The sequence below is a fragment of the Madurella fahalii genome (genome assembly GCF_045866475.1).
Source record: "Madurella fahalii IFM 68171 DNA, scaffold_5, whole genome shotgun sequence".
NCBI classification, from domain to species: Eukaryota; Fungi; Ascomycota; class Sordariomycetes; order Sordariales; genus Madurella; species Madurella fahalii.
Genome location: NW_027263975.1, coordinates 196,849 through 224,711, shown reverse-complemented (window position 1 = coordinate 224,711; position 27,863 = coordinate 196,849). Strand labels below are relative to the sequence as shown.

General features: G+C 55.9%; 12 protein-coding genes and 1 non-coding gene across 13 annotated transcripts; 4 read left to right on the top strand and 9 right to left on the bottom strand.

Annotated features, from left to right (window-relative positions):
- Positions 1 to 562: 562 nt before the first annotated feature.
- On the top strand, positions 563 to 1,905 carry MFIFM68171_08608 (F-box domain-containing protein; the record flags this gene model as incomplete). The annotated part of the gene is made up of 2 exons (XM_071064028.1): positions 563 to 1,696; positions 1,849 to 1,905. 2 exons carry the CDS (start codon positions 563 to 565, stop codon positions 1,903 to 1,905), a joined length of 1,191 nt encoding a protein of 396 aa, XP_070920129.1.
- Positions 1,906 to 2,667: 762 nt separating this feature from the next.
- On the bottom strand, positions 2,668 to 2,877 carry VPS24_2 (Vacuolar protein-sorting-associated protein 24; the record flags this gene model as incomplete). The annotated part of the gene is made up of 1 exon (XM_071064027.1): positions 2,668 to 2,877. The coding sequence occupies one exon, from the start codon at positions 2,875 to 2,877 to the stop codon at positions 2,668 to 2,670; it is 210 nt and encodes a 69-aa protein (XP_070920128.1).
- A 1,387-nt stretch (positions 2,878 to 4,264) lies between these two features.
- MFIFM68171_08606 (uncharacterized protein) lies at positions 4,265 to 5,166 on the bottom strand (the record flags this gene model as incomplete). The annotated part of the gene is made up of 2 exons (XM_071064026.1): positions 4,265 to 4,358; positions 4,415 to 5,166. The coding sequence occupies 2 exons, from the start codon at positions 5,164 to 5,166 to the stop codon at positions 4,265 to 4,267; spliced, it is 846 nt and encodes a 281-aa protein (XP_070920127.1).
- Positions 5,167 to 5,859: 693 nt separating this feature from the next.
- MAN26A (Mannan endo-1,4-beta-mannosidase man26A) lies at positions 5,860 to 7,520 on the bottom strand (the record flags this gene model as incomplete). The annotated part of the gene is made up of 4 exons (XM_071064025.1): positions 5,860 to 5,919; positions 5,978 to 6,169; positions 6,302 to 7,305; positions 7,358 to 7,520. 4 exons carry the CDS (start codon positions 7,518 to 7,520, stop codon positions 5,860 to 5,862), a joined length of 1,419 nt encoding a protein of 472 aa, XP_070920126.1.
- A 395-nt stretch (positions 7,521 to 7,915) lies between these two features.
- Positions 7,916 to 9,249, bottom strand: MFIFM68171_08604 (Glucose-methanol-choline oxidoreductase N-terminal domain-containing protein; the record flags this gene model as incomplete). Its single annotated transcript, XM_071064024.1, has 2 exons — positions 7,916 to 8,775; positions 8,847 to 9,249. 2 exons carry the CDS (start codon positions 9,247 to 9,249, stop codon positions 7,916 to 7,918), a joined length of 1,263 nt encoding a protein of 420 aa, XP_070920125.1.
- Positions 9,250 to 9,379: 130 nt separating this feature from the next.
- Positions 9,380 to 9,869, bottom strand: MFIFM68171_08603 (uncharacterized protein; the record flags this gene model as incomplete). Its single annotated transcript, XM_071064023.1, has 2 exons — positions 9,380 to 9,425; positions 9,478 to 9,869. The coding sequence occupies 2 exons, from the start codon at positions 9,867 to 9,869 to the stop codon at positions 9,380 to 9,382; spliced, it is 438 nt and encodes a 145-aa protein (XP_070920124.1).
- Positions 9,870 to 10,504: 635 nt separating this feature from the next.
- TPN1 (Vitamin B6 transporter) lies at positions 10,505 to 12,192 on the top strand (the record flags this gene model as incomplete). Its single annotated transcript, XM_071064022.1, has 3 exons — positions 10,505 to 10,939; positions 11,010 to 11,233; positions 11,295 to 12,192. The coding sequence occupies 3 exons, from the start codon at positions 10,505 to 10,507 to the stop codon at positions 12,190 to 12,192; spliced, it is 1,557 nt and encodes a 518-aa protein (XP_070920123.1).
- A 739-nt stretch (positions 12,193 to 12,931) lies between these two features.
- On the top strand, positions 12,932 to 14,412 carry MFIFM68171_08601 (Lysosomal acid phosphatase; the record flags this gene model as incomplete). The annotated part of the gene is made up of 2 exons (XM_071064021.1): positions 12,932 to 13,028; positions 13,082 to 14,412. 2 exons carry the CDS (start codon positions 12,932 to 12,934, stop codon positions 14,410 to 14,412), a joined length of 1,428 nt encoding a protein of 475 aa, XP_070920122.1.
- A 172-nt stretch (positions 14,413 to 14,584) lies between these two features.
- Positions 14,585 to 16,300, bottom strand: MFIFM68171_08600 (Pantothenate transporter liz1; the record flags this gene model as incomplete). Its single annotated transcript, XM_071064020.1, has 4 exons — positions 14,585 to 14,752; positions 14,810 to 15,929; positions 15,988 to 16,091; positions 16,166 to 16,300. 4 exons carry the CDS (start codon positions 16,298 to 16,300, stop codon positions 14,585 to 14,587), a joined length of 1,527 nt encoding a protein of 508 aa, XP_070920121.1.
- A 434-nt stretch (positions 16,301 to 16,734) lies between these two features.
- MFIFM68171_t135 lies at positions 16,735 to 16,819 on the bottom strand. Its single transcript is given in 2 exon segments — positions 16,735 to 16,769; positions 16,783 to 16,819. It is a non-coding gene; the product is annotated as a tRNA-Gln (tRNA).
- A 538-nt stretch (positions 16,820 to 17,357) lies between these two features.
- MFIFM68171_08599 (uncharacterized protein) lies at positions 17,358 to 19,439 on the bottom strand (the record flags this gene model as incomplete). The annotated part of the gene is made up of 3 exons (XM_071064019.1): positions 17,358 to 18,858; positions 18,917 to 19,274; positions 19,331 to 19,439. 3 exons carry the CDS (start codon positions 19,437 to 19,439, stop codon positions 17,358 to 17,360), a joined length of 1,968 nt encoding a protein of 655 aa, XP_070920120.1.
- Positions 19,440 to 21,569: 2,130 nt separating this feature from the next.
- On the top strand, positions 21,570 to 22,971 carry MFIFM68171_08598 (uncharacterized protein; the record flags this gene model as incomplete). Its single annotated transcript, XM_071064018.1, has 3 exons — positions 21,570 to 21,798; positions 21,871 to 22,339; positions 22,407 to 22,971. The coding sequence occupies 3 exons, from the start codon at positions 21,570 to 21,572 to the stop codon at positions 22,969 to 22,971; spliced, it is 1,263 nt and encodes a 420-aa protein (XP_070920119.1).
- Positions 22,972 to 24,044: 1,073 nt separating this feature from the next.
- Positions 24,045 to 25,344, bottom strand: MFIFM68171_08597 (uncharacterized protein; the record flags this gene model as incomplete). Its single annotated transcript, XM_071064017.1, has 2 exons — positions 24,045 to 25,182; positions 25,250 to 25,344. 2 exons carry the CDS (start codon positions 25,342 to 25,344, stop codon positions 24,045 to 24,047), a joined length of 1,233 nt encoding a protein of 410 aa, XP_070920118.1.
- Between the last annotated feature and the right edge of the window lie 2,519 nt (positions 25,345 to 27,863).

The following is a 27,863-nucleotide window of genomic DNA, read 5'->3' as shown; positions in this document are numbered from 1 at the left end:
ATGGGCACCCTGAATGCAAACTCAAGCGCCGGCGAGACGTGACACCTCATGGCCTGGACCCCTTGCCGCTGCCCTCCCTGCAGGGCCGCTGTCCGGTATAGGAGAAAGCTGCACCTCACTAATTCCCGATTGAACCGGCCCAATTCTAGGGTCAACCTCATTTGCCCTAAAAGTACCTACCTAGATACCTGTGAAAAGCAGGTATTTGTGTTGTACATTTTACCAATGACTTACGTGTGAGAGAGGCTCATCTCGAACGGTCTCACGCGCTTGCAAATAGAGATCCAAAACAGAGGCAGCCCAGTACATTACCGTTGCAACCTAATGTGGTGAAGTACCTTATACTAAGAAAAAAAAAAAAAACCTTTAATTACAACGTTATAACTTCCCAACGTTGAGTTTGCCGTTTGCAGTTTGCTCGCGCTGTCACGTGAAGAAGGTCGTGTTGTGCCCAATGGCTGCATGGTCACTACGTACGTCCATCCACATCCTTCTCAAACCAAACTGCAACCAAGGGAGGGGGGACAGTCTTGGAGCGGTCATGTCAGCGAAAGGGTTAAAAATGCGCGAAAGGGAGCCTTGTTATTTAACCTCACTTCCACCGGAGCTTGTCGACATGCTCTTTTCCGAGATGGACTCGGTGCGAGATCTCGGCAACTTCATCACCACCTGCCGCTTCATTTATGCGAGCTTTCAGGGGAGAAAAGCGTCTATTATCTTCCGTGTCCTCCAGAATGAGCTCGGCGCGGTTGTAATCGATGCTCTGTTTCTCCAAATCTTTCCTTACGCGGACCCCGGCGACCCCGGGAAGTGGATGACGTATTGGGACGGGACCCACACCGCAACCGCCGTGTACCGGGACATGTTGAACAGCGGTCAAGATGGCCGGCGCGATGCCTGTCCAAGTCTGGTGGAGTTGACTGACCTCTGCCGCGCGCTTCACAATATGAATTTCCTCGCCAGTGTCTACATTGCAACCCAACTTCGCTCATTCGGCACCAAGGGGCTTGTCGCCGCCCTACCCTCACGCACTGAGCGGCTGCGGGTGCTGAGGGCGTTTTACCGGCGTCAGATCGTCTGCAATGCCTGGGCACCGACGAGGCGTACCTCTCACTGGATGCACCGGGATACGGCCGCCATCGGCAACACAAGCGACCACGGAGGCGTGCGACTGGGCCTCTTTGCCGCCTTCGAACCCTGGGAACTGCAGCAGGTCGACCACGCAGATTACTTCGTTGTACGGTTGTGTATGGCGCTCTGGCTTGTCGGAGAAGAGGCGGCGGCGGCGGCGGCGGCCCCGGGCCCAGCGAACACGGTGGTGGAGCCACTCGGGGAGACCGAGTTCGGCGATCTCATGGCGCACGTGGATTGCCTGGTCCGGTACATGCGGGAGCACCCTGGCCTCGCCGACGCCGCACTCCGCACCCCGCCGTCGCTGTCACGACCAAGGGACGAAGCATCCATAGACCGCGGGCCTATACCTCTCTACCGGCAGCTTGCCCTGCAATATTCACTACTTTGCTTGCGGCTCAGCTGGCAAGTCCAACGATTGGCTAGATTCCCAGACCCGGCGAGAGACCAACTCGGGCAACAGCGCCAGGAAGGCGACGCTGGCCATGGCAGGACGGTTCATTTCGTTGGAGACGCAGTGCACTTACCTCCGTTTGGCTGGACGGATGCGCTGGATGGACGTTACGTGAATTGGTTTGGAGAGGCGTTAGTCAAGGTGTCCTCCGAACCCACCGTGCGAATGCGACGGCCGATTGGGACACCATCTGCGCCCGCTTGGTGTGTTTGAGCGCGTGGAGGCGCGCTGGATTTGCTCTGTGGGATAAGAAGCGAGTGTAGGCTATGAAGGAGCTGGACCGACTGAGCATGCTGCGGACAGGTTGGGTTTTCTGTTAGCAGTCTTGTCACGAGACATGGCATGCTCCCAGAACGGGTAGAATCCGTAGTGCATCTCTAATTAAGCCTAAGGTAAGTGGAAGCACTTGGAATCCTGAGCTCTGCTTTAGTCCCTGCTTATCGCAGGTGACAGCATAATTCATGGACAGAACTAGCGACACTACGACCCATCTAAACATTTGTTCTCTTTTCCTACGTTCTCTTCCGCAAAGATTCTTCGCTTGAGTACGTCGTGTATCAGAGAGACGAGCTTTTTGTACCGGCATCAGGTGGCAACGCCAGTTCGTTATGGAATCATCAGATTGCCTGGTATGTCCGTCTGTAGGGCTTACAAGACATTTGCCACATTGCTCTGTAAGGGGATCGTCGGCATATGGGTCCGTGTGACGTCTTCAATACAAAACAAAACAGCAAAGTTCATGTTATGTTAGCAGTTAAGGCCCCTGGAGCCCCATCATCGGATACACCTCCCGTGCTCCATTCTGGTTACCGCCCTTTACTCCTACCAGTTCGAGGCGTACTCGTGCGAGATTTTGTCTCTAAGTAAAGTGAAGCAAATGAACAAATAGAATTACCATGTTACTATTCCATCAAGGAAAGGGGAAAGCGGCTCGAGAGCTCTTTCCGATCCCCCAGTTGTTCCGTGTTGGATACGTCAGGAGAAAGAAAACAAAACCAGGGCAGCAAAATGGAGAGGAGCCAAAGCATGCGAGCGAGGAGCTTAGCTCCTCAAGGCTTCTAGCCTGTTCCTCATCTAGTCCATCATAGCCTTCGTGTCTTCTTCCTCCCACCCCCCTCCTCCTGCAAGGGGCTGACGGCAGGGAGTTTTTGGGCGATAGGGGTAACAGGAAGCTTCCCGGTTACGTCTAGACGGCCCTTGAGGATCTCTCCCAGCACCTTGTCAACCTCGCCTTCTGCGGTCTCCTCCTCCATCTCGACAAGGTCATCCCCGGGAAGGCTTTCGCCCACCATCTCCTCGATAATGCTTGCCTTTATCAACTCGCTTGAAAGCTCTCACATCGTACCCGCCAGCTCGGGGAGGCGGATAAGGGAGTTAACATCGCGCATAACGCCAACACTAGCGCGTATACTACCCTCAATCTTACGGAGTGCAAAAGCCTCGCTCACTTGCATCTGCACGCTTTGAAGTTGAGCCTTGGATGTAACCAGGCGAGCGGATGTCTTGCGTTGCAAGATCAAGATTCGCGCGAACCCCCGCATCTCCCGCAGCGCCTGCGCTTGCCGCTGAGAGTCTCGCGCCGCCCGCTTGCTCGCTTCTAGTATCAGATTCCTCGTCTTGGTCTCTCCACTTGCTTCATGTGTGCAATGTCGCGGTCCAGTTTGCGGGCGTTGGACCTGATAAGCGCGGTGCATTTTCGGAGCTATTTTGCACAGCCTGTCAGCGGATTCCCACGCCAAACACCGTGATTCTCCTTGATTCTGATGAGAGTGGTCGGGCTAGGAGCGGCTTACCTGTGCCTGAGGGTCAGGTTTTGTGAACAGCGCCGTGAAGCTTTCCATCGCGACGAATCGACGACGAGGAAACGGGTAATTGCTGGGGCGTGACAGACGTACTCGTGCCTGTTTCGTGCGTCGTGGGTACGAAGATGACCTCGAGAGTTGGCAGATCAGGCGCGTCGTAAGTGTGTATCCAAGATGACGTTGGTCGGTTGTGCCGCGCTGGTGGTTGTTAACGTTGGGACGCGCCGTTCAGGTTGGTACCTGGGGTGGTGAGCGGGGGCGGGGCATTGTAGTTGTGACTTTGCCGGTAACGGTGAAAGTTGCTTGACATGACGGAAATTTACTCAGCGGCTGCTCTCCAAGTATAGACGACTCTAGAGAGCACAGATCTGCCCTTGAAATACCAATAGCTTGGACACGCCATAGCCCGCTGCCTTCACACTACCGCTGTTACTTAATACAAAGGAAATCACCCACCAGCTCTCGGCCGAGAGCACTGGTTGGGACACTATAAATAAACTGGAGACATGAACTGAACTTTGCACCACAACCTTTCCTATTTAAAGTAATTAGGTACCAAGCAACGCTGTTCACTACTCCTAAAGATGGAATTATACATTCAGCCCGGGTTCGACGTAGGAACTTAGACGAGGTAAATACCTAGTATCATAGTATGCGTCCTGATGACAACGCGTTACCACGGGTGGAGAGATATCTAACTTCCAAGACAATTATTTCGACATACCTTGAACTAAGACTTTCTGTGTTTTAGATGCCACCATTGGACCCGATGAAGGTAAACTTCGCTTCTTCCTGGACCCCTTAGCTATCCCGGTCCCCTTCCCTTCCACCCCATACTCAAGTCGTTTCAGCGGTCTCATTCAATTGTTTTAACAATTCAAGTTCCCAGCGCATCGTAGCGCCCGCTGCGTAGTGCTATTGATAAAGCCCGGCGTTCTTCAACATCCGGGGTTGTTGCATTATTCGCTTGCCTGTGTCGCTCATTAGCAGGGGTTGTCGTTGACAACGGCGAGACGAAACGGCAGACTGACGATCCTCCCACGTCTTCTTCGGAATGTTGGCCTTGTTATGGAGATGCCACATCCACGAACACCACATGGCCACCAGGCCGTCCAGTGTGCGCCGCGTCAACGGCACCATGACGCGCAACTTGTGTTCGACTCCCTCGCCACCGCTCGGAATGCCGCTCACCTGGCTAGCGACTAGCACCCCGTCCGGATCGGTCCACAACCAAGTGTCCTTCCCATGCTCCTTCAGGGCAAAATAGTACTCGCCCTTCTTAGGCTTCTTCCCTTGTCTCTCAAGAGCCCTTTGTTGGGCGTCGGAGAGCACCTTCACAGCCCGATAGCCATGATGGAAAATCGGGCTCTTGGTGATCTGCACCTCGCCAAGCGCTTTGCGCGTGAGAGGCACTAGACGGACCTCGAAAGTCCACGTAAAAGGCAGTCGGGCCTCGATGCGATAAAGCTCTTTTTCACGCTTCGAGACCGCCGGCGAGCCGTTCGCGGCGGTGCGCACCCGGTAGTCTAACCGATCGAAGTTGATGGTGAGCGTCGAGCGCCCCTGCGCGTGGATCGCCCTTGAGAGCTGGTACAAGGGCTCCGAGTCCGCCTCGCCGGCGGCCGTCTCGGCATAGACGAAGCGCCCGTGTAAGACAAACACAGCGGGCTGCACGACTTCTTCAGGGTCTTTGCCATTAGGATCGCCGTCTTCGCTGTAGATAGGCGGCCGCTCGTCAGGACATGGAGACGCCGCGGGGGGGACTGGGGGGTTGTCCATGTTTGCCTCGTGGCTGAGATCTGGTGCCAGAACGATCTCGAACCTCTCTGGGTTGAAGATGAGATTTCTGGTGTGGCTCAGGGATTTTTTGGGCTGGTACTTATCAACCGTGACGCGATTCGCCCAACATTCAGCCTTGGCAGCACAGCCCCCAGGACCTGGCAGCAGCAGTAGCGAATACGCAGTACTGTACGTGGGATGCGCGCTGCCGAGTTGCGTCTGCCGAGAAAGAGCATTTGGTCCAGACTCTGACGTAAGAATAACAGGAGTGTTGACTTATAACCCAGCCGTTTTATCTGCCCCATGCAAACGTCTTGCCAGTCAACCCTGCATGGAGGTGGGGTCCCGACAATCATTTGTGCGGCTCCACTCAACGCATACCTTACGCAGAGGACGAGCTGCCAGGTGCTAGAGGGTAGATGCGGTCGTCCTCCATATCAATTCTCCAACCGCCTGGCCTTGGCTTTGGACACGCAGTGGTCAATACCACAGTATACAAGCCGTCACATAATTATGGGGGCCGATCTGGACTGTGACCCCCAGCTACCACAGCAGGGGATATAACACTTCGTACATTAAGTGGACTCTGACATAACTCGAATAGAATATTTCCTAGTCTAGTATCAGTGTCATAGGGTGGCCATTAGCCAATACTAATAGATACGTAGTTAGACCCTGACCCTGCCACGGCCCTTAGGCTTCTCTCCAACCCTGTATTTCATCCAAGGTGAGAACATAGTCGCTGGTATAGACCTATTGACTGTCAGTTATATTTGGGTCTTATCGTAAAGCCATAGAGCACTCTACTCACTTGTCTCAGGGTAGCGAGTGAGTTCCAGTCGGGGTTGTTGATGAACGTGTCTCCCCATACGGCGAACCATAACCAGTGCGCCTCATAGGCTTGCAGTAGGTCGGGAAGAGGGGCGGCCCCCACCTCGGACGCGGCAATCATCTTCTTGTCTTGGCCCAACTCGATGAGTTGATTGTACTGCGTCGACATTGGCTGAGATTGGGTCAGTAACGAGAACTGCCAGGCGTAGCCGAGAACGAGCAGGATCTCTCAAAAGGAAAGAGACCGAGGGAGGAAGGAAAGCCAAGATCGAAAAGGAAAGAAAGGCAGACGAAATGCACCCACCCCATTGCCCTGCGCATACACATCTGCGCTTAGAATATCAACCGTCTCATCCCCCGGGTACCACTCGGGCAAGATGGAGTTCCAGACCCAGAGCAGGTTGTTGATCTGGTGTTGGTTGGTAAGCCGGTCATGCAGCAGCGCCCACAGCTTCTTGGCCGGCTCGGGCCCCTTCGCTCCCCACCAGAACCATCCGCCCTCGGCCTCGTGCAGCGGCCGGAAGAGCACGGGCACTCCGGCTGACTGCAGCCGTTTCAGCTGCACGGCGATGGCGTCAATGTCCCGGATGAGGAGCGTGTAGTTAGCGTTCGTAGTCGAGCTGAGCGCCGCCTCGACGTCAAAGTCAGTCGCCCGCGTGTAGAAGCCGCTCCACCACTTGTTCTCCTCGGTGTCGTACAGGCCCGTCGGCGCGTTCCAGTGCCAGAGGATCGAGACGATACCGCCGCGGTTGTGGTGCTCGATGGCCTCTTCCACTGCCGTCCCTACGGTACCTCGCTCGACGCGCGATGGCGAGTAATCCATGAGATCCACCGAGACGAGCGCCGGCATCTTGCCGGTCTGCTCGGCAATCCAGTTGGCGTACGACAGCTCCTGCTGGCCGGAGAGGATCTTCTTGCCGTAGATGGAACGGAGGTAGCTGTACAGCGCCTTGGCGTTATCGTCGGCGGCCGGGTTCATCGGTGCTTCGTTGATCTGGTGGGCCGGACGAGGTGCAGAGGGTGTGAGAGTGATCGAGTCGATGAGGTACCACCCCCAGTTGTTGACGATGTCAATCGTGTTGGTGCCCTCGTCCAGCAGGAGCTGCCCGGCGGCGACAGATGTAAAGGTCTCGCCGGCGGGGAAGTAGACCTCGCTGCTCGCCCCGCCATTGAGCACCACGGTGGTGCGCTTCTCGCCATAGATGGCAGCAACGCGGATACTTAGGTCGTACAACCGGGTGGTGTCACTGTCCACGTTAAAAGTAACCTTGTCGTTCGCCTCGTCGAAGCCAGTAACGTAGCCGGTGCCTGATGATAGTCAGCTTGCCGCCTCCGAGTAACCAAAGGAACGTATCCTTACCGGTGAACCCGGCCTGCGCCGTGTCGATATTGGTCCCAGACAGGAGCGCATCCTCGGCCTCAAAGGTGCGCGAACTACTACTAGCGTTACCCTGGTATGGCGCAGCATTCGTGCCTGACAAGGCCACGATGCCGCAGAACAGATACTTGAGAGTTCTGGCCATGTTGACTTGGGTCGGATTCGGCTGCTGCCCACAGACCGAGAACCAGGTCAGGTCGACGTCGTTCGGCTGATCTGCATCTTAAATAGCATCCTCAATCCCAGAATTTGACATCAGGTTCACGGCAATATTCTCAGAATCACCGCGATATGTGGGGTTCCTGGCCTAATGTCGGAGGCTGAAGCTCCGCGTTGGCAGCCCCGGGTTATCGCGCCGCAGATGCCTCAGGATGCATTCATGGAGAATTGGCGCTCCCCCAATCGCAATCCCTTGGCTACTTGGCGGGAACGGAGGGGCGCACAGATTGGGATAGTTTTTTGTGTTTTGGTCTCCGACATCCCGATCAGTTGCCGTCGCGGACTCAATGCTGAGCTAATTAACTAGGCGCAACCCCCCGATCATCCTCCTTTGATATCCTCAATGATCATATCTGCCGCCTTCTCCGCAATAGCATATACGGTAGCCTGCAAATGGGCGCTGATGTGAAGCGGCATAATGCTGGCGTCAACTACTCGCAGACCTCTAACCCCGTACACTCTTAACCGCTCGTCGACAACTCCAGCTGCCCTGCCCTCACGGCCGCCCATAGCACACGTCCCTATCGGATGCCAGTCTGTGATTGTGTTTTGTGTGATCCAAGCCCGCAGGTCTTCCTCCGCCGTGACTGACTCGGAGGGATGGGCCGGGCCGCGAATAATATCGCTGAGCGGCTTCGTGCGGCAGACGTCTTGTGCGAAGCGAGCACCGTGAATCATGACTTCGAGATCTAGTTCTCCGTGAGGTCCGGTGTAGTATTGAGGATCTATTGCAGGTTGCTGGGAAGCGCTGGACTCCGAGCCGTCTTTATTCGGGATGATATGGATAGAGCCCCTTGAGAAGGGGTACTGGAGTATCTGAAGCATTGTGCAGTAGCGCTTGCCAGTGGCAGCGTCTGGATGGAAAGATGGGTTCCAATTTCCCAGGTCGAACACGTACTCGACCTGCCCGAGCTTTTTGTCGGCTGCAAATCGACTCGAAAGGATTGACCTCTGATCTGGTCTGAAGCAAGCCATGTCCTTTGACTTTACCAACATGTTTTCTAAATCCCTTACCGTGACGAATTGGGAGACAGGGAGGTAGGACATGGAGCATGGGAGGACGGTGAGCGGGCCTGAGCGGTCTCGCAGATACTGTTCAAGCGCGGCAGCGAGGACGTCTTTGTCAAGCAAGTCATCTGACTGTGCCAATTCCGGGTCAACCTCGAAGATAAGAGGCAACACTGCCGAATAAGGTCAGCCTATCGGGAAAATAAAACACGGCGACCGCGGAGGAAAATGACAGCCAACTCACTGATATGCTCTTGGAGATTCTCGCCGACGTTCGGACTGTCCACTTTGAGGGGGATCTTCGCAACAGATAATACGTCGGGTCTGCCCACTCCAGAGAGCTCGAGGAGCTGTGGGGATTGCACGCTCCCAGCGGAAAGGATTACTTCTCGTGCGGCCGACACGGTAAACGTCTTGCCGTGGTATATGAATCGAACCCCGGTAGCGGTCCACCCATCGCAGCCCCGCTGCTCAAGAACGACCTCCTCTACTAGCGCCTGTGTCAAGATGTGGAGATTAGCGGGCGGTGGCGAGCAGTAATGAGCTGCGTAGGAACGCGTGCCGCTCTCCGGGTTCACGGCGCAGATAGTTGTCCACACCCCGATGTTGGAGCCGTCCAGATGGGCAGGGTTTGATCGGATGCCCATGTTGTTCAGCGTTGCGTGCCAGTAAGCGTGCGAAGGGGAGAAATCACGCGTGTAGGATATATGTATGGGCCCGCTGTCGCCGAGGAAACTGGAGGGCTTGTTGTAGGAGGTCTGATGCTTATCCCGGTACTCAGCGAGGGGGGGGGTGGAAGAATTCGGCCCTTTTGAAATACGGCCTGGAGGTGGTTAGGTTGCTTCCCTGGAAATTGCGGGCGGTCACCGACTCACAGAAGGGATTCCCAACCCCAACCAGTATTACCCAACTCCTCCCAAGCATCGTAGTCCTCCTTGCTTCCACGATTCCACGTCATGAAATTCAGTGCACTCGATCCCCCGAGCACCTTTCCTCTGTTCCATGGAAGCTTTCGACCCCCGAGGCCTGGCTGCGGCGTTGTCTCAAAGTGCCAATCGAGGGGACCTCCAAGTGGACGGCCCGAGTAGGCGGGGATGTTGACCTGGTCATCGTCCGCCGCACTCTCACCGGCCTCGAGCACCCCAACTGTGAGAGCGGGGTTCTCAGCCAGGCGTGCTGCTACGGCGAGCCCAGCGGTGCCCCCGCCAACAATAACAAAGTCGAAGTGGTGCGCAGCGAATTTCTCCGCATTCTCTAGAGGCTCCATTCTCACCGAGCTAGAATTGACAGACAGGCGTCAAAGAGTTCAAGCAATCGTGAGACGAGTGGAGTGGCTGCTTGCTGAGTCCCTAATGAAACGCTCGTGGAGTTGTTTGTAAGCGTCCCGCTCTTTGGCTTCGGACCTGGACACCGTGCCGTACATTGGTAACCACGTTTGTGGAAGACACAAGATCCCCACCTGCATGCGCTATTGATCGTGGAGGAGTGACACCTCAATGCGGGTGGTTTGGAAGCATGTCAGCCTAAGCCCGACCCAAGTTCCGGATGTGAACAGAATCCAGCGGGGTAACCCGCTTTCAGATAATGGGGTTACAAATAGCTTACCCTGTGGCTTGCAGCTGACGAAAGACAGCACTCGACAAGTGCCGGTTGCCACACTCGCGACGGACCTGCAGGTATGCCGTCGAGGAGTTCAACCACTCATATACCGTGCGAGCCGCCGTCATGGATGACCATACCCCGCTCATTAGGGGTAAGAAGGCACACCCCGGTATACCAGGATTGTGGTGGTCGAGATAAATCGCAAGGTTTGCTCGCTATCGCAGTGATGCTCGATGCTCTCAAGGCTTTCGCTCGTCTTCTTGGGCTACCACAATCCCAATCTATCAGGGATGTGCAGCGATGACCTCCACCAACGACGGAGACGTTAAGAAGCAGCTTTACACCACGCCAGAGATCGTCACCGCTCTCACTGACGGGGCAAGCGACGGACCACCATCACAAGTCATTGCCGGCCCGCAACTCCAAGTTCCATCCATCCTCACGAGGCTCAATGCGCGCCTCGAGAGCCTCCATGGCTTTGAAGCCCGTGGTATCGCGCGGGTTCTCCCCTCTGAGCGGCACCCGGCATCAACCATGGCAGACGCCCAAGTGTTTATTCTGTGGTTCGGCGCCAATATCTCGGTGAACAACCTCGCCATCGCTCTACTAGGGCCGTTAGTATTCCACTTAGGCTTTCTGGATAGCGCGCTGTGTGCCGTGTTTGGCGCTCTCCTGGGCAGTCTTTCAACTGCGTACATGAGCATCTGGGGCCCGGTGAGCGGGAATCGCACCATGGCAAGTAACCGCCTCCCAATTGGCACATGTGGGCTTTCTCTTCGGTTGATGCTTCGCTGACTTTGCTTAGGTCGTGCTTCGATACTTCATGGGGTATTGGCCGTCGAAGCTGCCAACGTTTCTCAACGTCATTCTTATGGTCGGCTACATCACGCTGAGCTTCATTATCGCCGGACAGATGTTCTCTGCGGTAAGCGGGGGAAGCTTGACGATTGCTGTGGGAATTGTCGTTGTTTCCCTCGTGTGCTGGGTTGTTGCTGTCTTTGGCATAAAGATCTTTCACCAATATGAGAGGTGTGTTCGTTAAGTTCCTCTCCGACCGCAACCACTGCAATTGCTAATGGAACCCCATCAGATTCGCTGGGATCCCCCAGCTCTTGGTCCTTTTCGCACTCATTGGTTGCGCGGGACCGTATTTCGACGCGTCCAGCCAGTCTCAGGGCGAAGCACCTGCCATCGCAGCGAACCGCCTCTCCTTTCTGAGCCTGTGTCTCTACGCTCCAAACTCGTGGGCTGCCGCCGCGTCCGACTATTATGTCTACTACCCGGAAAGCACGCCGAGGCGCAAGGTCTTCTTGCTAAGTTTCTTTGGTCTCTGGATGTCTTTCTCCTTCGTCTACTTGCTCGGGATCGGACTGGCTACTGGAGTCACAAACCACGCGTCATGGGCGGAGGCCAACACAATTTCGACCGGCGCTCTCATCGTCGCCGGCTTTGCACCGCTTCGAGGATTCGGGCTCTTCTGCTCTGTCATCGTAGCCCTCGGTGTCATCGCCAACAGCGTCCCTGGCACGTATTCGGCCGCATTGGGATTCCAGGTGCTCGGTCGCTACGCCAAAGTGGTACCGCGCTGGTTGTGGGTCAGTGTGGTGATCGTTCTGCAGATGGTACTAGCGCTCGCCGGCCGCGAGGTGCTGTTCATACTGTTCCAGAACTTCCTCGCGCTCATGGGCTACTGGGTCGAGTTCATGATTGTCATTGTCGCGCTGGAGCATGCCATATTTCGGCGCAGCAAGGGGTTTGACTGGTCCCGCTGGGAGGATAAGTCGTATCTGCCTGTCGGGTGGGCAGCTTCGGCTTCGTTCCTATTAGGATGGCTTGGTGCTGTGCTGGGAATGTACCAGATCTGGTATGTCGGACCGTTGGCGATGCTTTCAGGGGGTGCGGATGTGGGCGTGTGGGTTGGCTGCGGGTTTGCGTTGGTCACATTTCCACCTTTGAGGTGGTTGGAACTCGTCGTGGTAGGGCGGTAGGGGATGGCCTGCTAAAACATGAACTTGAGTTCCAAAGTACCACCTTCGCCGTTATTCCGGAGATGCACAGTTGCTGTCGGAACTAAACTGAATCAGCGCGGAGGTCCAGCCGCCCTAGAGCCGCCGGAAATGCACCGGAGCTATTCCGATCGCGGTGCCTGACGGGCTTCCCGCGCGCGGTGGGGATGGGTGGGGTGCCGAAAAGGAGGGGTTCGGTGATAAGTCACAAGTTGAGATAAAGAATTGTCCGGTCGTCGGGCCAAGGGATAGGCGAAGGTGTGAGTGTCCTTTCGAAGGCCAAACCCGCTCGAAGTTACAGTCCGGATAGCGGCTGCCGGATCATGCACTACCTTACCTGAAGTCCCGGCAACTCCGCTGCTTTCCGCGGGGGGAGAACAGGCTGTGCGACCTGCAACTTGTTGCAAAACCAGCGCTAGGGAGCGGTTGCGCTTTTTAACATGCACAAAACCCGATTTCCGAGGAGATCCCCTCACAGCCTGCGCTAGCGGGTACAGAGTGCCCAATAAGCAAAGCTCGAGGTGGGTCAATATCAGATCTTATCCCAACGAGATCGAGTCACAGGATTCCGTTGGAGAGCACTTAGTACCCCTCCGTGTCGCGGTGTGGTCGTCCTCCCAACACCTGCCATTAACTCACCAAAGCTGACTAGGTAGTACTAGATACTCGGTCGCCAACATTTTCCAGTTGAAAGCGAAGAGCAGCAGAATCGACCGGCAACATGCGCATTGTGACTCTAACCCTTGCCGGCGGGTTTGCGGGCACTGCTGCCGCCGAGACGATCCATGGCGCCCTGGTCTTTGCACGCCACGGCGATCGTAAGTGTGATGAAGCGTTCACGGCATGACCGAGACTGACAGATTGCCTGGAGGAACCACAAAGCACTATGGCGCCCAGAAACTGACCGACCTCGGCGCCCAGCAGCTGTTCCAGGTCGGCAGCGACTACCGCACCCGCTATCTGGCATCGGGATCGCCCTATCGGATCAGGGGCATTTCCGAGTTCCTGTATGATGCTTCGCAGATATACGCCAGCGCGCCGGATCAGAGCATTCTCCTCAATACCGCCACTGCCTTTCTTCAAGGGCTCTACCCACCGCTGGCCCACCTCGTGCCCGACTTCACAGGTCAAAGCCTCTCCAACGGCTCCTCCGTCTCCAGCCCCCTGACCGGCTACCAGTATGTCACGCTGCATGGTGTTGACGACGACTCTCCGGAGGCGGTCTGGATCAAGGGAGACGATGGCTGCCCGGTGCGCACTAGGGCCTCAGACGACTTCAAAGCGAGCGCCGAGTTCCGAGAGAGGCTCGCATCGACGGCAGACTTTTACCGCAGCTTGCATCCCGCCCTGGCAGGCGTCTCCGACTACGCCTCGGCGGACAGTCTGAGCTACGCCAAGGCTTATGACATCTACGACCTTATCAACGTCCAGCGCATCTACGACAGCTCCTCGGCCGCCATGAACGTGACCGATGAGCAGATGTTCCAGCTCCGCACCCTGGCCGACAGCGCCGAGTTTGGTCTCAATTTCAATGCCTCGCAGCCAGCGCGCTCACTCCACGCCGCTACGCTTGCCGGTGCCGTGCTAAAGCATCTGACGCAGACGGTTTCCTCTCCTAGCAGGAATCCCAAGTTCACCCTCCTCGCGGGCAGCTACGACACCTTCCTCGCGTTCTTTGGCCTGACAGACCTGACGGCTGCGTCACCCGATTTCTTTGGCCTCCCCCACTACGCCTCGACCATGGCCTTTGAGCTGTTCACCGCCGGCCAAGAGTTCGATGCGGCCGACCTGCGGGTGCGCTTCCTCTTCCGCAACGGCACAGAAGGAGCCCTAACGACCTTCCCCTTGTTTGGTTCCGGCAAAGCGGACCTCTCATGGCAGGAATTCTCAGGAGCCATCCAGGAGCGCAGCATCAGGTCCCCCGAGGAGTGGTGTAGCGCCTGCCAGAGCAACGCCTCGTTTTGCGTGGCTTATGACCTGCCCCGGGTCTTGCACGAGGCGGACGAGATGAGGAAGCGAAATATTGCGGTGGTCGTGGTAGCGTGCGTGTCTCTTGTTTGCAACCTCGTTGCGGGTTTCGTCTTCATTCGTAAGGCGCGTCGGTCCCGGGCCGAGAGACCGCAGGATAGGTTGACTACATCGGAGACGCTTACATCCCAGGATGTTTCGAGTATCCGGAGCTACGAAAAGGAGAGTGTTTAAGGGTTGAGGTTGTTAAGTTGATAGTAGGGCTGATGATTATGAGGTATGGGACAGACTGGAAACAACTGAAGGATATGATTGAAAGAGCCCATTTGGGAAAACCACCGCAGCGTGGTGTCCCCTCCCACGCCCTTGAGTAATTAAAATACATATTGAGCGATATCTAATATACTTAGACGGGCGTTTGTTCCTCCCCTGGGCTGGATTCTCTGCCAAACGAGGCCGTCTCGATGGCTGCTCTTCGACGGCTAAGCTTTGCCGTCCTTGAAACCATGTACGACAGGCCGCCCGTCCACACCGCCAAAGCGATCGAAGTTGCAATCATGGCGTACATTCCTCTCTATGCACCGTTAGCGCCCTCCAATTCCTTTTCAGCCGCAAGAGCCGAGACACTCACCGTAAACCACGGCGCCATCGACGCCCCGTAAAACACGATGCTCCACCAGGCATTCACGGCATTACTCCCTAGATTCATGCCCGCTAGCACGACCGATCTGAACACGGGTTCCCTCGACCTCATGGCATCGTTCGCCCACGCGAAAAACGTCGCTTGACACGCGTACACGGCGCCGGCCCAGTAGTACGCGCCAAACACTATCGCCGTCGACCTCGCCCCGCCAGGGTCAGCCGCCCCTCGCGCGGCGAGAATCATCCCGCTCGTGGCCACGCCCGTGACCCCGATGAAGTACCCAACCAGGTAGCGCTTGCCGCCCATGAAGTCAGTCAGGGCGGCCCAGAAGAGGGTCGAGACGATGCCGACGGCCGGGACGCCGGTCGGGTAGTCGTTGAGTTGCTGGACTGTGTACCCGGCCGAGGGGTGGCTCTTCATGTACAGCGCGAGAAGCGAGTTGGATGAGAAGGACTCGGTCTCACCGGCAATGATCCAGAGGATGACGAAGCCCCACCATTCGTAGGACGTGAGGACCCTCTTGGCGAAGGCGAGTGTCATGGGGGATTGCGGGGTCTGGTTCTTCTCCTCCGAGGGGGGATCCGGGTCTGGGTTACTAGTACTGCTGCTGCGCCGGGGCCTGTGTGGTTCGAGACGCGATATGGCCAGTGCTCGTTCCGACGGACTGAGATAGCAAGCCGTTGTCGTCGCCGGGGTGTCGGGGAACAGCAGGAATCCGTAGAGAGCAACCGGCAAGGTGATGATGCCGTCGATGATGAACAGCCAGCGCCAGCCGCTCAGGCCGTGCCGGCCGTGCATGCTCGAATAGATCCCGCTCTGGATGAAGCCGCCGATCATGGTGCCTGCGAGACCCGAGGCGGTGAAGACACCGCTGCGCTTGCCCAGCTCACGCTCCGTATACCACGACCCGAGAATGTAGTGGGTGCCGACGAACGTGGTCGCCTCGGCGATGCCCTGGAAGAAGCGGATCGCCATGATAGCCTGAGGCGAGTGAGTCGACGCCGTCACCATGGTCAGCCCCGCCCAAGCCACCATCATCGACGGGAAGAAGTAGCGCGGCTTGACATAATGCAGGCTGAGGTTGGATGGTATCTGGCCGAGGACATAGCTGGAGAGGGTTAGCCGTAGCGGTTCTGTGCTGAGGAAGATGGTCGAGAGAGACGCACCCAACAGTGAAACACGTGTTAATTTGGTTCAATTGGTCTCCTTGGAAATTCAGGTCCTCCTTCATGCCCGAGACATAGGCGTTTGCGAGGTTAGTACGGTCAAGCTAGTTGATTAATTATCGAATTAATTAGTTGTGTACTTCAAGTCCATACCGGACCGGAGGTGGGGCTGACTTACATAGTTGAGGAAGTAGCTCAAGCAGCAGAAGGTCAGGATGAAAAAGTCAATCTTCCGCACGAGTCTCCGTTCCACCGGCTGGCTATGTCTTGCTGATGAGAAGTAGTCCCGAAGTTGGGACAAGGATACCGTCATTTCGCCGGAGCACGCCGGCATCAGTTCTTGCGGCCAGAGTCGGCAAAGTAGGATACGTTCAATCCACCAGCAACTACGAGGTCGGATTTGTGGGCCTAGTAGGTATGACGTCTATAGATGCGATCTACCCAAGATATCGGGTCGGTGATGCATTGGGCTCGACCCCGCCCGCACAGGCAAAGATCAGCGGCTGTTTCTTGATGCTGGCTTTGGTGTTTGGCCCTGCCTGACCACCCGCATTCCGGCGGCACAAAAAAAAAAAAAAAAAAAAAATTGGAGAAGACCCTGGTGTGCTTTCCAACTGTTGTGTCGCCCTGTCAGGGCTCAATCACCCCGCCGAACCCGGGTGATATGTTTGTTCGACACTCCACAGCGCGACAAAATCCCGGCTCCCCACCGGAGAGTTTTGCGGCTTTACCTGGGAAAGAAAAAATAGGTCGTACCCGGAATCGAACCGGGGTTGCCGGAATGTTCTGATGGGATCAGAATCCGGAGTGATAACCGCTACACTATACAACCGTTCACTGGCACGATAATGTGTTGCTTCTTGCTAATATGGGACACTGCTCAAATAAACAAAATACGCAGCATAATCACGGTTTGATTTGGAAAGGAAACGGGACTGTGCAAGTTATTAGGGCCTTAAAAGAAGGTCATATCTGAAGGTGTCCGACCGAGCCTCGTAACGACATGTTACAGATGGATGTGAGTGAAACCGATGTCCACACTACGAAAGGCCTGTTTCAAAAGAGAGACCATAAGGCCGCGTTAGTCGCGGTAGTTATGGTGATTTGCTTCGAGGCCTCGAGGATTGAGATGGCGAAATCCCAGGTTGCATTGGAACTAGAACAATCTGGGAGACGAAAAAGGGGGAGGGAAAAACTCCATTACCTTGCCAAGTACAGAACTAGTACCCGCCGGTGGGTGCAAGAAGTGCAAAGCACTAAGGCGAAGACTGCAACAACCTGCGCTTCAAGAATCGGACAAAGAAAACGGCCTGGGTACGGCAGGAGTATTTACAGTACTGCATAATATAGTACAAATAAAGAAACAGCTTCTACGCGGACACCTTGCACAGACGACCAGTCTGCATCGTCAACCAGTCAGCCTGGTCAGCGACCTCCCACCTGTCGGACCCTACGGCAGTGGGGGCCCAGAAGACATCAAGAGGGTCGACCCTCCGCTTGATCTGCAGAAGCCGGTCGTAGTTGGTACCGAAGAAAGCCTCGGCAAAGTCAGGCTCCATCACATCACCCTCATTGCCGTAGGCGCCAGGCCCGTAGGCGCGCAGCCGTTCCATCCAGTTGTGCGTGATCTTGTTGTGCACGGCCTCGAGCTCGTGCTCCGGCAAGCCCGGCGCCCAGCCGGTACCCATGATGCCGAACCAGACGGTGTCGCGCCAGTGCGAGTTGGCACCCGACGGCGGGGTGCCCGCGGGGGCGACAGGGCGCATGTTGTACTGGATGAGAGCGGAGCCCTCCTCGATGACGGAGCGGACGGCGTCGAACATGGCCTCGCGCGTGGCCTCGTCCTCCCAGTTGCTGGCAGGGAACAGGCGGGAGGCAGTGCGCAGATTGCTGTTGGCCACGGCCTCGGTGGGGAAGTGCTGCGACCACGTGTCGTAGAAGTTGTCGTGCTCAAAGTAGGCGGGCGCAAAGTCGAAGCCGAGCGCGGTCCACTCCTCAAACAGTGGCGCGACCATGGCCTTGAACTCGGCGAGCGACATGCCAGGGACGTGGAAGGGCGACATGGTCCACACGTAGCCCGAGCCCGGGGGGCCACGCGGGAAGATCATCGAGTAGCCGTAGACGCCCTTGGACGCGTACTCGGGGAATTTGCGCCAGTAGGCGTACATGGCGTCCCAGAAAAGCGAGTCGGGATTGGGCGTGTCGGGGCCGCTGACGATGGTCCAGGTGAGGCCCGCGAAGCTCATCTTGGGGTACACCTTGACCGTCATGGACGTGACAACGCCGAAAGTGGCGCCGCCGCCGCCGCGCATGGCCCAGAATAGGTCGGCATTCTCGGCCTCACTGGCCGTGACGAGCCGTCCGTTGGGGAGGACGACGTCGATGCTCAGCACCTGGTCAGAACCAAGACCAAACTTACCGCTCAGCGGAGAGTGGCCGCCGCCAGCGGTATAACCGCCAGCAACGCCGACACCCTTGCACTCGCCGCCTACAGCAGTGACGCCAAGACGGTCCGCTGCGGCGTACAGCTCGCCAACCTGGACACCGGCGCCCAGCTCGAGGGCCGGGCCGTTGTACGATGGGGACCTGAACGACTTGATGTGCTTGATGGTCTTCAAGTTGTGTGTCCAGATGGACAGGGCGCCAGCACCGCAGGACTTGCCGAGGAAGTCGTGGCCAGTGTTCTTGACGACGAGGCGGAGGTTTAGGTTGCGGGCGAGGTTTACGGCTAGCTGGATCTGGAAGACGCTGGTGGCCTTGACGGCGTACGAGGGGAAGCCACCCAGGGTGCACGTTGATGTGTTGCCGTTCTGGGGCATGCACGTCTCGCCCGTGTAGAGCGGTGACATGACCGAAGTAGGATCATTAGCACTAGAGAAAAGGTGTCAGTGACGCTTAACTAAGGGGAGTGGTGTTCTTGTTGACGTACTGTGTCTCGGACTGGGCCCAGTTCGCGATCACATCGGCACACTTGGCGGCATCGTAGACGCCGCTGTTAGGGTAGCAGACGGCGCCGATGGGCACCGTTTCAATGAGGGCGCCACCCGTCAACAGGTTGAACACGGCCCAGGTCAAACGCGAGGGCCACAAGGAGTCGCCCGGGAAGGTCTTGCAGCGGCCGAAGCCGATGGTGCGCTTCGCGCTTATCGAAGTGTCACCTGCCTCGGTGTCGAACTGGAAGAACTTAATGCCGCTCAATTGATGGGCCGTCAAGTTGGCGATGACGGCGTCGGTCAGCTGGAGGGTGCTGGGGTCGGCCGCCGGCGCAACAGTGACCTCGTTGGCAGCTGCGAAGGTATCAGTCATCCATCCCACAAACCCGGTGCCCCGCGAGTCGACGTACGAAGCACGTTGCCGTCGTCGCCGACAATGGTCTGCGCGAGGCCCAGCCGGGCAAAGGGTAGCACGGCTCCTGTGAGCAGCAGAGCGCGCTGGAGAGATACAGCAGCCATGGCGATCGACAAGATTAACGAGGGGCCTGTCGAACTGGAGAAATGAAGAGACAGCCACGCTCTTGACCCCGCGACGGCGGCATGGTTATGTAGTATTCCCGCCCAGAAGAGCTCGGTTCACTTGCCGAGCTGCCAATCAGCATCCCAGGCTAGACGCGGGCTGTGCCATCCCTCTGGGTGTCCCTGGGAGGGTCCGGCAAAGCAATAATGTCGGCTTCATGTGGGGCATCTCATCGCTAGGAGGCTTTGTAAAAGATGACCAGAGCAAGTAGCAGACCGCAGACTACCTGATCTGCATCTGCCAATCGCCCAGCTTAGAGCTTGCGCCAGCCATCTCGTGTAACATTTGATATTGCCTGCCCGGTGCCTCTGGTCATGTTTGTCTGCCCTTTATTTTACAAGGGTGAGGACAGGGCAAAAATGGTCCAGCGCATGGATTCCATTCGGGGTCGAAGAACCTCGTTCGATGCTGGAGGGGTCCAGAATTCTCCACGCCTCGAGCTTGGCAAATCATCTCGTTGCGGGACCGCTGCAGGGCAGCTCTACTATAGAAGAACACGAGGACAATGTACGGCTCGGCTGTGGTGGCATTTCTGCGAGAAGGTCGATGGGTTCAGACGGTCCCTTCTTATCATGCTAGGTAATTTCTAGGGCCAATGCGTCCCCAGAGAAACCCTCGAACGCTCAGGAGTCACTGCTGTTTACAGACATGTGGTTAGGTAGTATTGATTTGTTATCACCTTCTTGTCAGCACCTCCCCCCTGCGGCGCCCCTTTTTCCCCCATGACTTGCATCCTGAGCCATGGGTAGCCGCCCCGACGCATTGGATGGCTCACCCAACTCATGCGGCTCGAGCCCTTGGCAGTCCCACGACTCTGGGCCAACCTGTGTCGGTACCTTACTTTCCACCCATGCGGGCCGTATCGTATAACTGCCGTGCCATCCCAACGCTAGGCAGTGCTGGACATCGCGACTCAAAGAACCGGGCTAGGTTTTGGCATTGCTGATTTCACCCCGTTGACGCTTGTCGTCACCCCTTCAACAATGGACGAAGAAACTACAGGTATCACCCTTGCTTGGCTTAGCGTCCGTGAACCGGCGTTTTAGCGGGGCAACAAACGGAGAGTCCGATAGGGCACCGTGTCGCTTGTGCTGGTCCTCGCGGCCTAGGCCAAGCCCAGGGTGCCCACCTGTTACGGGTCGTTCTGTGCGCTTCGACACGCATTCCCTGTCCGGACGGTATATTATATCGTCCGTGTGGCGAAATTGAAGTGTCCGCTTCCAGACGCACTTCAACGCAGAAGGCCGCTACTCTTAGCCTTGAGATCTGCAGCCCGAATTGCCGTTGTCGGTGTTATGGTAGTACTCGTCTTTGTCAAAACCCTGGGCGCTCGGATGTCGGCTCCTCGACGTCGACATCAGGTCACCACCAGGCAGCATTCTCCAGACTTCGCCGCCGATAGACTTGCCCTCATTCTGCATAGCCTAGTCGGATGGGGGATGCTCCGACCGTGATGGAGAAAAGAAGAAAGGAAAACACCTCAAAACCAGGAGGCTCCACTGGACACTCCCCGCTTCCGAAACCCAACTATTCCAGGAACGTACAGAACAAGGATCATTTCGCTCATTAACCGTCGTTCCTCTTCGCTTTTGGCTTTGCAGAATTTGATTATTGCGCAGTGAACCGACTGGTCAACTCTTCGATTGTGGACTCATCCACACCGGGGGGGCACCCAGGAATGCAAGGATGGAGTGGAGGCATGGCAAGGAAAGAGATCTCGGGGAACCTAAGGAAGTCCCAAATGTGGGACTATGCCCAAATTCTGGTCTGTCCGCTTTGATGTCCAAGTTGAAACTTTGCAGCTTGGCTTGTCTTTCGAAGCGAGCTGGTCGCATGTATTCGTGCTGGCACTTTCGGGCGTTGAAGCCCAGGTAGGCACTACTAGAGACTTTATACGTACTTAGAGTACGGTACACGAAACTTGAATGTCTTTCTCTTCATCAACCCCAGACTGTGCCGATCTCTTTCTCGATCTCGATCATCCCTCCACACCTGTGCCGATCGCCAGGCCACCCCCGCGCTCTCAGCGTCCCACGTCGATCGAGCCTCTACTGATTTAGAAGCCTTCAATGGCCATTCTACCTCGCCGTCCTGAGCATGGGAGTGTCCTCGACATCCCGACGCCGCCTTTGCAGCAGGCCGCCCTCTTCGTCATCTTCTTCTTCACGGCGCTGGCCTTTGTCGTTTACAGCCTGAGGGTGTACACCAGGCTAAAGACGCGACAATGGGGTCTAGACGACTACTTGGTTACCTGCGCCATGATCTTTTCGCTTATGATGATCGGGCCATTCTACATGTGTAAGCGGCGCCGCCACTTCCCCGTCAACACCAAACCCGTCCGCGGCTTTACTAACCGCGTCGGCGACGCAGATATTAAGCTGGGGTATTTTGGCTGGCGGGCGGAAGATGTGCAAATATATGCACCCAGTTTCGACATGGCGCCTGGGATGTGGTGGTTCTTCCTAGCACAGCTCTTCTACAATCCCATTCTAGCCTTCGTTAAAGCCTCGGTGCTGGTTTTCCTGCTCCGGTTGGGCGGCCAGAAGCCCGGCGTCAAACTGGCTATTCACGGCCTAAACGCATTCAACGCCCTGCAGGCCATCGCCATCTTCCTAGTCGCCCTGTTGCAGTGCCTACCCATCGCCGCCAACTGGGACTTTGCCCTCAAGACCGATCCCGATACCAAGTGCATCGACAACTCGTTCCACGTCATCATCTCGTGCCTGACCATCTTTACCGACATTCTCGTCATCGCCCTCCCCTTTTGGATCTTTCTCGGGCTCAAGATGCCCAAGGCTGCCAAGGTTGCAGTGCTTGGCATCTTCATGCTCGGTATTGCGTGAGTGATCCCATGCCACGAAACACGGAACGAGCCGGACGTCAAGCTAACACGCCCTCTTCTACAGAGTCACCATCATCGCTATCGTCCGCCTCGTTGGCGTCTACAAGCTCTTCTACGTCCCACAGCCCGACAAGGACCCCTTCTACGACATCACAGTCACACTCAGTGTCGTCGAAGCTAACGTTGCTATCGTTTCGGCGTCGGGTCCTGCTCTCCGTCCCCTGTTCCGCAGCTGGATGCCAACCCTGTTCGGCGGTAGCACCGACCGCTACGGCGCCAACAAGTACACTCCCAACCCCAGCTCGCGTTACTTTACCGGCCCCAACTCAGTCGCGACTATCGGTGGCGGTGGCGGTAATAATAGTGCGGTGCGCCACGGCGGCCGAGATTCCGTCAGTCGGCACGGCAGTATCCCTCTCAAGAACCTACGGGGCATCAAGACGGGCCACGCCGAGTGCCGGAGTGTCAGCCCTAGCGGTTCGGAGGAAGAGATCATGACGTATAACGGCATTATGCGGACCACCAACGTCCGCGTACACTTCGACGGGAACGGTATTCCTCCCGATCAATCGAGCCAAGCGTCGAGCGATCTCAAGCCCAAAGAGCCCGGCGAGAAGGGCAGTCTGTAGTAGACGTCACGTTACTTCCCTATCGTCCTCTTCAGCGTTGGCTCGGTGTTTGCGGAGTGGTATTTGGCACATGGTACCGTATGGGCGGATTCAGCAGTGTTGTTCCAAAAGTTCAAACTGCAGTTGCTAAACTTGGTTCCGTTGTCTCCCTTTCTGTTTTTTTTTTTTCTTTTTTTTTTCTTTTTTTTTTTTTTTTTTTTTTTTTCGCAAGTTTCTACTTAGATACCTCAGAGCCGGGCTCTTCCCCTCCAACGCTGCCAAGGGCTGCTACTGCAAAATAAGATTGCGTTCGATCATGATGAGTCACGGGATGTTCGCTGTTTATGACACAGGGGCAAGAAAAATCGATCTCTCGTAAACTCATAGCGTGTACTCCTGGAAGGGAGCAACACTTTTCGCTCCAAGCCGTTTTAAGCTCAACCCGTTCATCCCTGAAAATCAACTGCACCAAACCGGAACGCACAGGAGCAGAATTCGGAGGCGCTACTTGACGACTTCTTCTCAGAAACTCACCCTTGGTGACGTCGGGGACCTTCGTGCCCCCCAGAAATTCCAGGGATCCCGTTCCAGCGTCGTCAAAACTGTAGGCTCGGGCTCGGGCTCCGGCACGGACTCAAGCGCAGGCTCAGGCTCAGGCTCAGGCCCTAGCTCGGGCCCAAACTCGAGCCCAGACACGGGCTCCGGTTCGGGCTCGGCCTGGGGGTCATGCATAGCTTCATCCGCTGATTTTACTTTCTTCTTTTTGTTTTTACTGATCACCGAACAGGCCCAGATGCCGCCGTCCGTGAGCTCCGCTTTTGGTTCGGGTTCTGGTTCGGGTTCAGGTTCAGGTTCGCATACTGTTTCCACTGGTTCTGGCTCCGGCTCCGGCTCCGGCTCCGGCTCCGGTTCCGGTTCCGGTTCCCGGTCCCACACCGTTTTCGGCGACTCCGGTTCCCACTTGATCTCGGGCTCAAGTGCAGACGCAGGTGCAGGTGCAGGTGCAGGTGCAGGATCGAGACTAGGCCTTGCTGAGGCTAGGGTGATGGCATTGACCCTCCGCTTCTTCTTTTCGATCGGATGTTAGCTTCGGATTACATCAGACTCCCGTGCTGCAAACGCCACGGATGAAGAGCATTTCTGACCTTGCCCTTTCTCGTTCGCACGCCCCTTACGCCCTGGGAATCTCCAGCCTGCGGTGTGCTGTCTGTGTTGGGCTCCGGTCCAAAATTTGTGTCAACAACTGGCTCACGGGTTGTCTCAGGAGTCAGCTCAACGACTGGCGCGGCTTCGGTTACCGGTTCGGGTCTGCGCCTCTCCATCAGCTTGGTAAAGAACTCTCGGAGTTGCTGAACTGACGGCTCTGGCGCAAGCTGGTAGACTGACTCGGCCATGCTGACCGGGGATCGTTGCGCCGCATGAGTTTCGGAATCCAGTGCGGGCTCGCAGGCACCAGTGCAGCTGTCAACCTTTTCCTCAGGGAAACGGCGGTCAATCAGGGGTGTGTATAGGCGACCAGGATGTGAGGTGTGCTCCGGCAGCTGTCCGTCAGGCATATCGACATGGTCCTTGGCCTTGACGGTAGAGCCGCGGATCACCTGCTCGAAGGACCCGTCTGTAACAGGAGTTGGCGGATCAATGGCAACCCCGTCTCCTCCCGAAAGTGATTCGAGCATGTCGACATAGACTTCGAGAACGCACCCGAGGAGGACCTTGACAACAGATGCGCCACTGCTGAAGTCGGGTGGCCACTCGGCTCTTAGGAGGGTCGACGGGTTCCTAAACGCAGCCTTAATGCGCGACCGAATATACTGCGGGAACCACGCGTCATCTCCGATGGGCGTGGGGTACGTCTCCTTGACGACATCAATCAGAGTGAAGGGGTCAAACTGTGCAGCGAGGAGCTCGATCTGAGCCCTGGCCAACTCTTCGAGTCCCTCAAGCCCATATGTGCGAGCCACTGAATACGCTTCGAACGTCGTCTTGAGCCGGGCCAACTCTCGGTTTACCGTGCAGGCAGCCCCGACACAGTCCAGTGTTTCAAGACTGTCAGTGTAAAGGTACTGGACCAGAGCGTGGCCAGCGTTGCCCGAGACGTCGCATAGTCGGATGGTTTTTGTCGAGGGGCCACAGAGGAGGGCCAGCTTGGGGCTCCGTAGGATAAAAGCTTGGTGGACAGTGAGGGGAAACCCGCTTCCAAACTGGAGTTCGACCACACGACTCGCGAATGGCCTGGGTGAAAAGCGGGTTAGTGTGTTGGTCACGGAATCCAATTTAAGAACTCGAGTCTGCCACTTACGAGACATCGTCTCCGACGCGCACGCCCTGCCCGTCGCCACCGGCCCAGTAAGCGGCAGGCGTCTCCTCCTCTCGGAAAGTAGTAGAAGGACCCATTATACGGAGTCAGACGGTTGTGTCTGTCGGTAGATAGGGTAAAGTAAGACAAACAGTCGCAGAATGGAAAGAAAGAGGCAAACGCTCGGAAATATTTCAGACTTGGTGATGGAACCCTCCATCAAACAACGGCCTGTTGCTTCTTTGGGCTGCATGTATGCCCGACAATTGGAACCGCAATAGCCGAGGGCCCAGCCCGCTCCTCCCTGACTCCGAGTGCGCCAATCACCGGCTTTGAGGTTGCATCCATCAAAAGTGCAGAAAGTAGATGGAAAGTTTGAATGGAAGAGGAGCTGTCGCAACCGCTTCGGTTGCCAATGAGTCGACATCTAGACCCTCCATCTACCCGGATGGCAGTGGGGAGCCAATAAGCCGGCCTCTTTGCAATGCCATGGTAGAATTTGATGGAGCATTGTGCAAGGCAGAGCGAGCAAGAGCCCATATGCACTCATCCATCGCAGCGATCGAGCACCGACAAGCCTGCCCATTGACGAGATTCCATTTGGTCTTTTGCTGCATGGCCCCGTTCGATTCCGGTTGTTGGTTGCAGTTCCACTCCCGACTACCAGCCTGCAGCTACGGAGAGTATATATTCGCAGTCAGGTACTGTATATGTGATTCTTCTCGTTTGCCGTGCATTACCAAAACACAAACCTAGTGTTACCCCGTATCAACACCGTAAGGGGTTCGACACAGCGCCCCGTTGGAAGCAATTAACCAGTCGACTGACTTTGATACTTATTAACCTTAAAACTCCTACATACTGCCAATGATGACTATGTCATTAGAGTTATACATCCCTTTTAACATTACGATGTCTTGCCGGCGCAGTCGGCCACAATTTTCAGGCTCCGTTACTGCGGCCCGCACGATCTAGTTCGCGCATTGAATCATCCGTGAACTTGTCTAGCGACCAGCATAGGCCAAAGTCAACCAAGAGTGACATTCCGCGCTTGTTGACGATGACGTGTTCGGACTGAGAGCGTTATGCGCCACATAGATGTTGGGCTGAAGGCGGCCGAATACATGATTCAGCGGGGCAATGAACACGCATAATCGCTTTGTCCCACCATTTCTAATATTGGCAGACATCGATTGGACACGTATTTTTCGTTACGTCGGGAAATGCGGTCAATTATGGTGGAGAGAGTTATCAGTAGTCCGTCTTGTTCCATCGTGCGCTTCGAGCCTGGAATCACGATGCAGTGAAATAAAGAAAGCACAAGCGATTTAACATGGGATACATCATTGTAAAGACAGGCAAGGCTATTGACTTCGGTTTTGAGCTACCGCGTTAGACTAGGCCAACTTCCTGGGTGGTGGTGTTGGAGATCCCGCTGGTTTGGACTCAACTAACGGACCCTGACACGCATTCTAGAGAAAACGATTCGTTCAGACTCTTTGATATGCTACCGACATTGGCAACGCAAAGACTCCAACTTCTGTACATCTTTGACACCCCCGACTATGATGTTCGCACGGCCAAATGTTAAATCGACTACAAAACCTCGCGCCGTCTCTCCGATGGAAACAGAGCGGATTACGGTGTCATTTTTATTAAATGCCCATAGACGAGTGGTCGCGACGGTCCTCAACACCGTTGGCAAAGCTAAGGCAAAGCTGTGTGTGATAACCATTTGGATTGCTAACAACCAGTAAACCAGACAAGTCAAGGGAGGGTGCTTGCCATATGCTGGAAGAATTCAAAGGCCAGGGTTCCACTCAACACTACCTCATTATACAGCATTTCCCTTGTTGCCCGCCTGATCCCAAGAGGCTTGCCAGATGTATAGTCGCTTCCCCATCTCCTTCCTCCTTTCCGAGACTGTGACGGCTACGGAGTGTTCCTTTCCTTCGCCGTTTCCCGTACATGCCAAGGCTTGAATTCGCTCCGATATTGTCGAGTCCCCTGAAAGATATCGGTCGAGGATATAGGCTTGCTGGGGTCTTCCCCCAGTTCTAAGGTTGGGGTACCCAATAATCATTAGACTTAATATGGTTTTAGCGATTTAATTGGAACGACTGACCCGCATTCTTCGGAGAACGAGGCCGGCGAATTCGATTTCGCTGACATGGTAAACTAATTAGGTTTCTTGGATCGAAAAAGAGCTTGCAGTTTTGCTCTTTTTTCTTTTTCCTTGTTGGTGCCCTTGTTGATGAGTTTCTGTCTGGGTTGGGATAAACCATTGCATCCAAAGACTCCGACGTTTACGAGCATTTATATACAAAGCAATCCTCAACTTGGTGTTCTGAGGTGGATTCTTAGATTACACCAAACCGTTCATGTTAACTGAAAGCGCCTCGAAGACTAACTCCCAAGATGGCGGATATACTTGTTCCGCACTAAAAAACACCTGGAATTCTTCAGCACACTTGTGTAGGTGCCCCGTCATTGGTTCTGATCGAGTCAGAATTCGTCGGCGCCATCTGAGCCAATCACAGTTGGATCAGGCAGATGGGCCCCTTAGGCATACGGGGAGCGTTTCCTGGTTGCTCATCGCGAACAACATGATACGGGT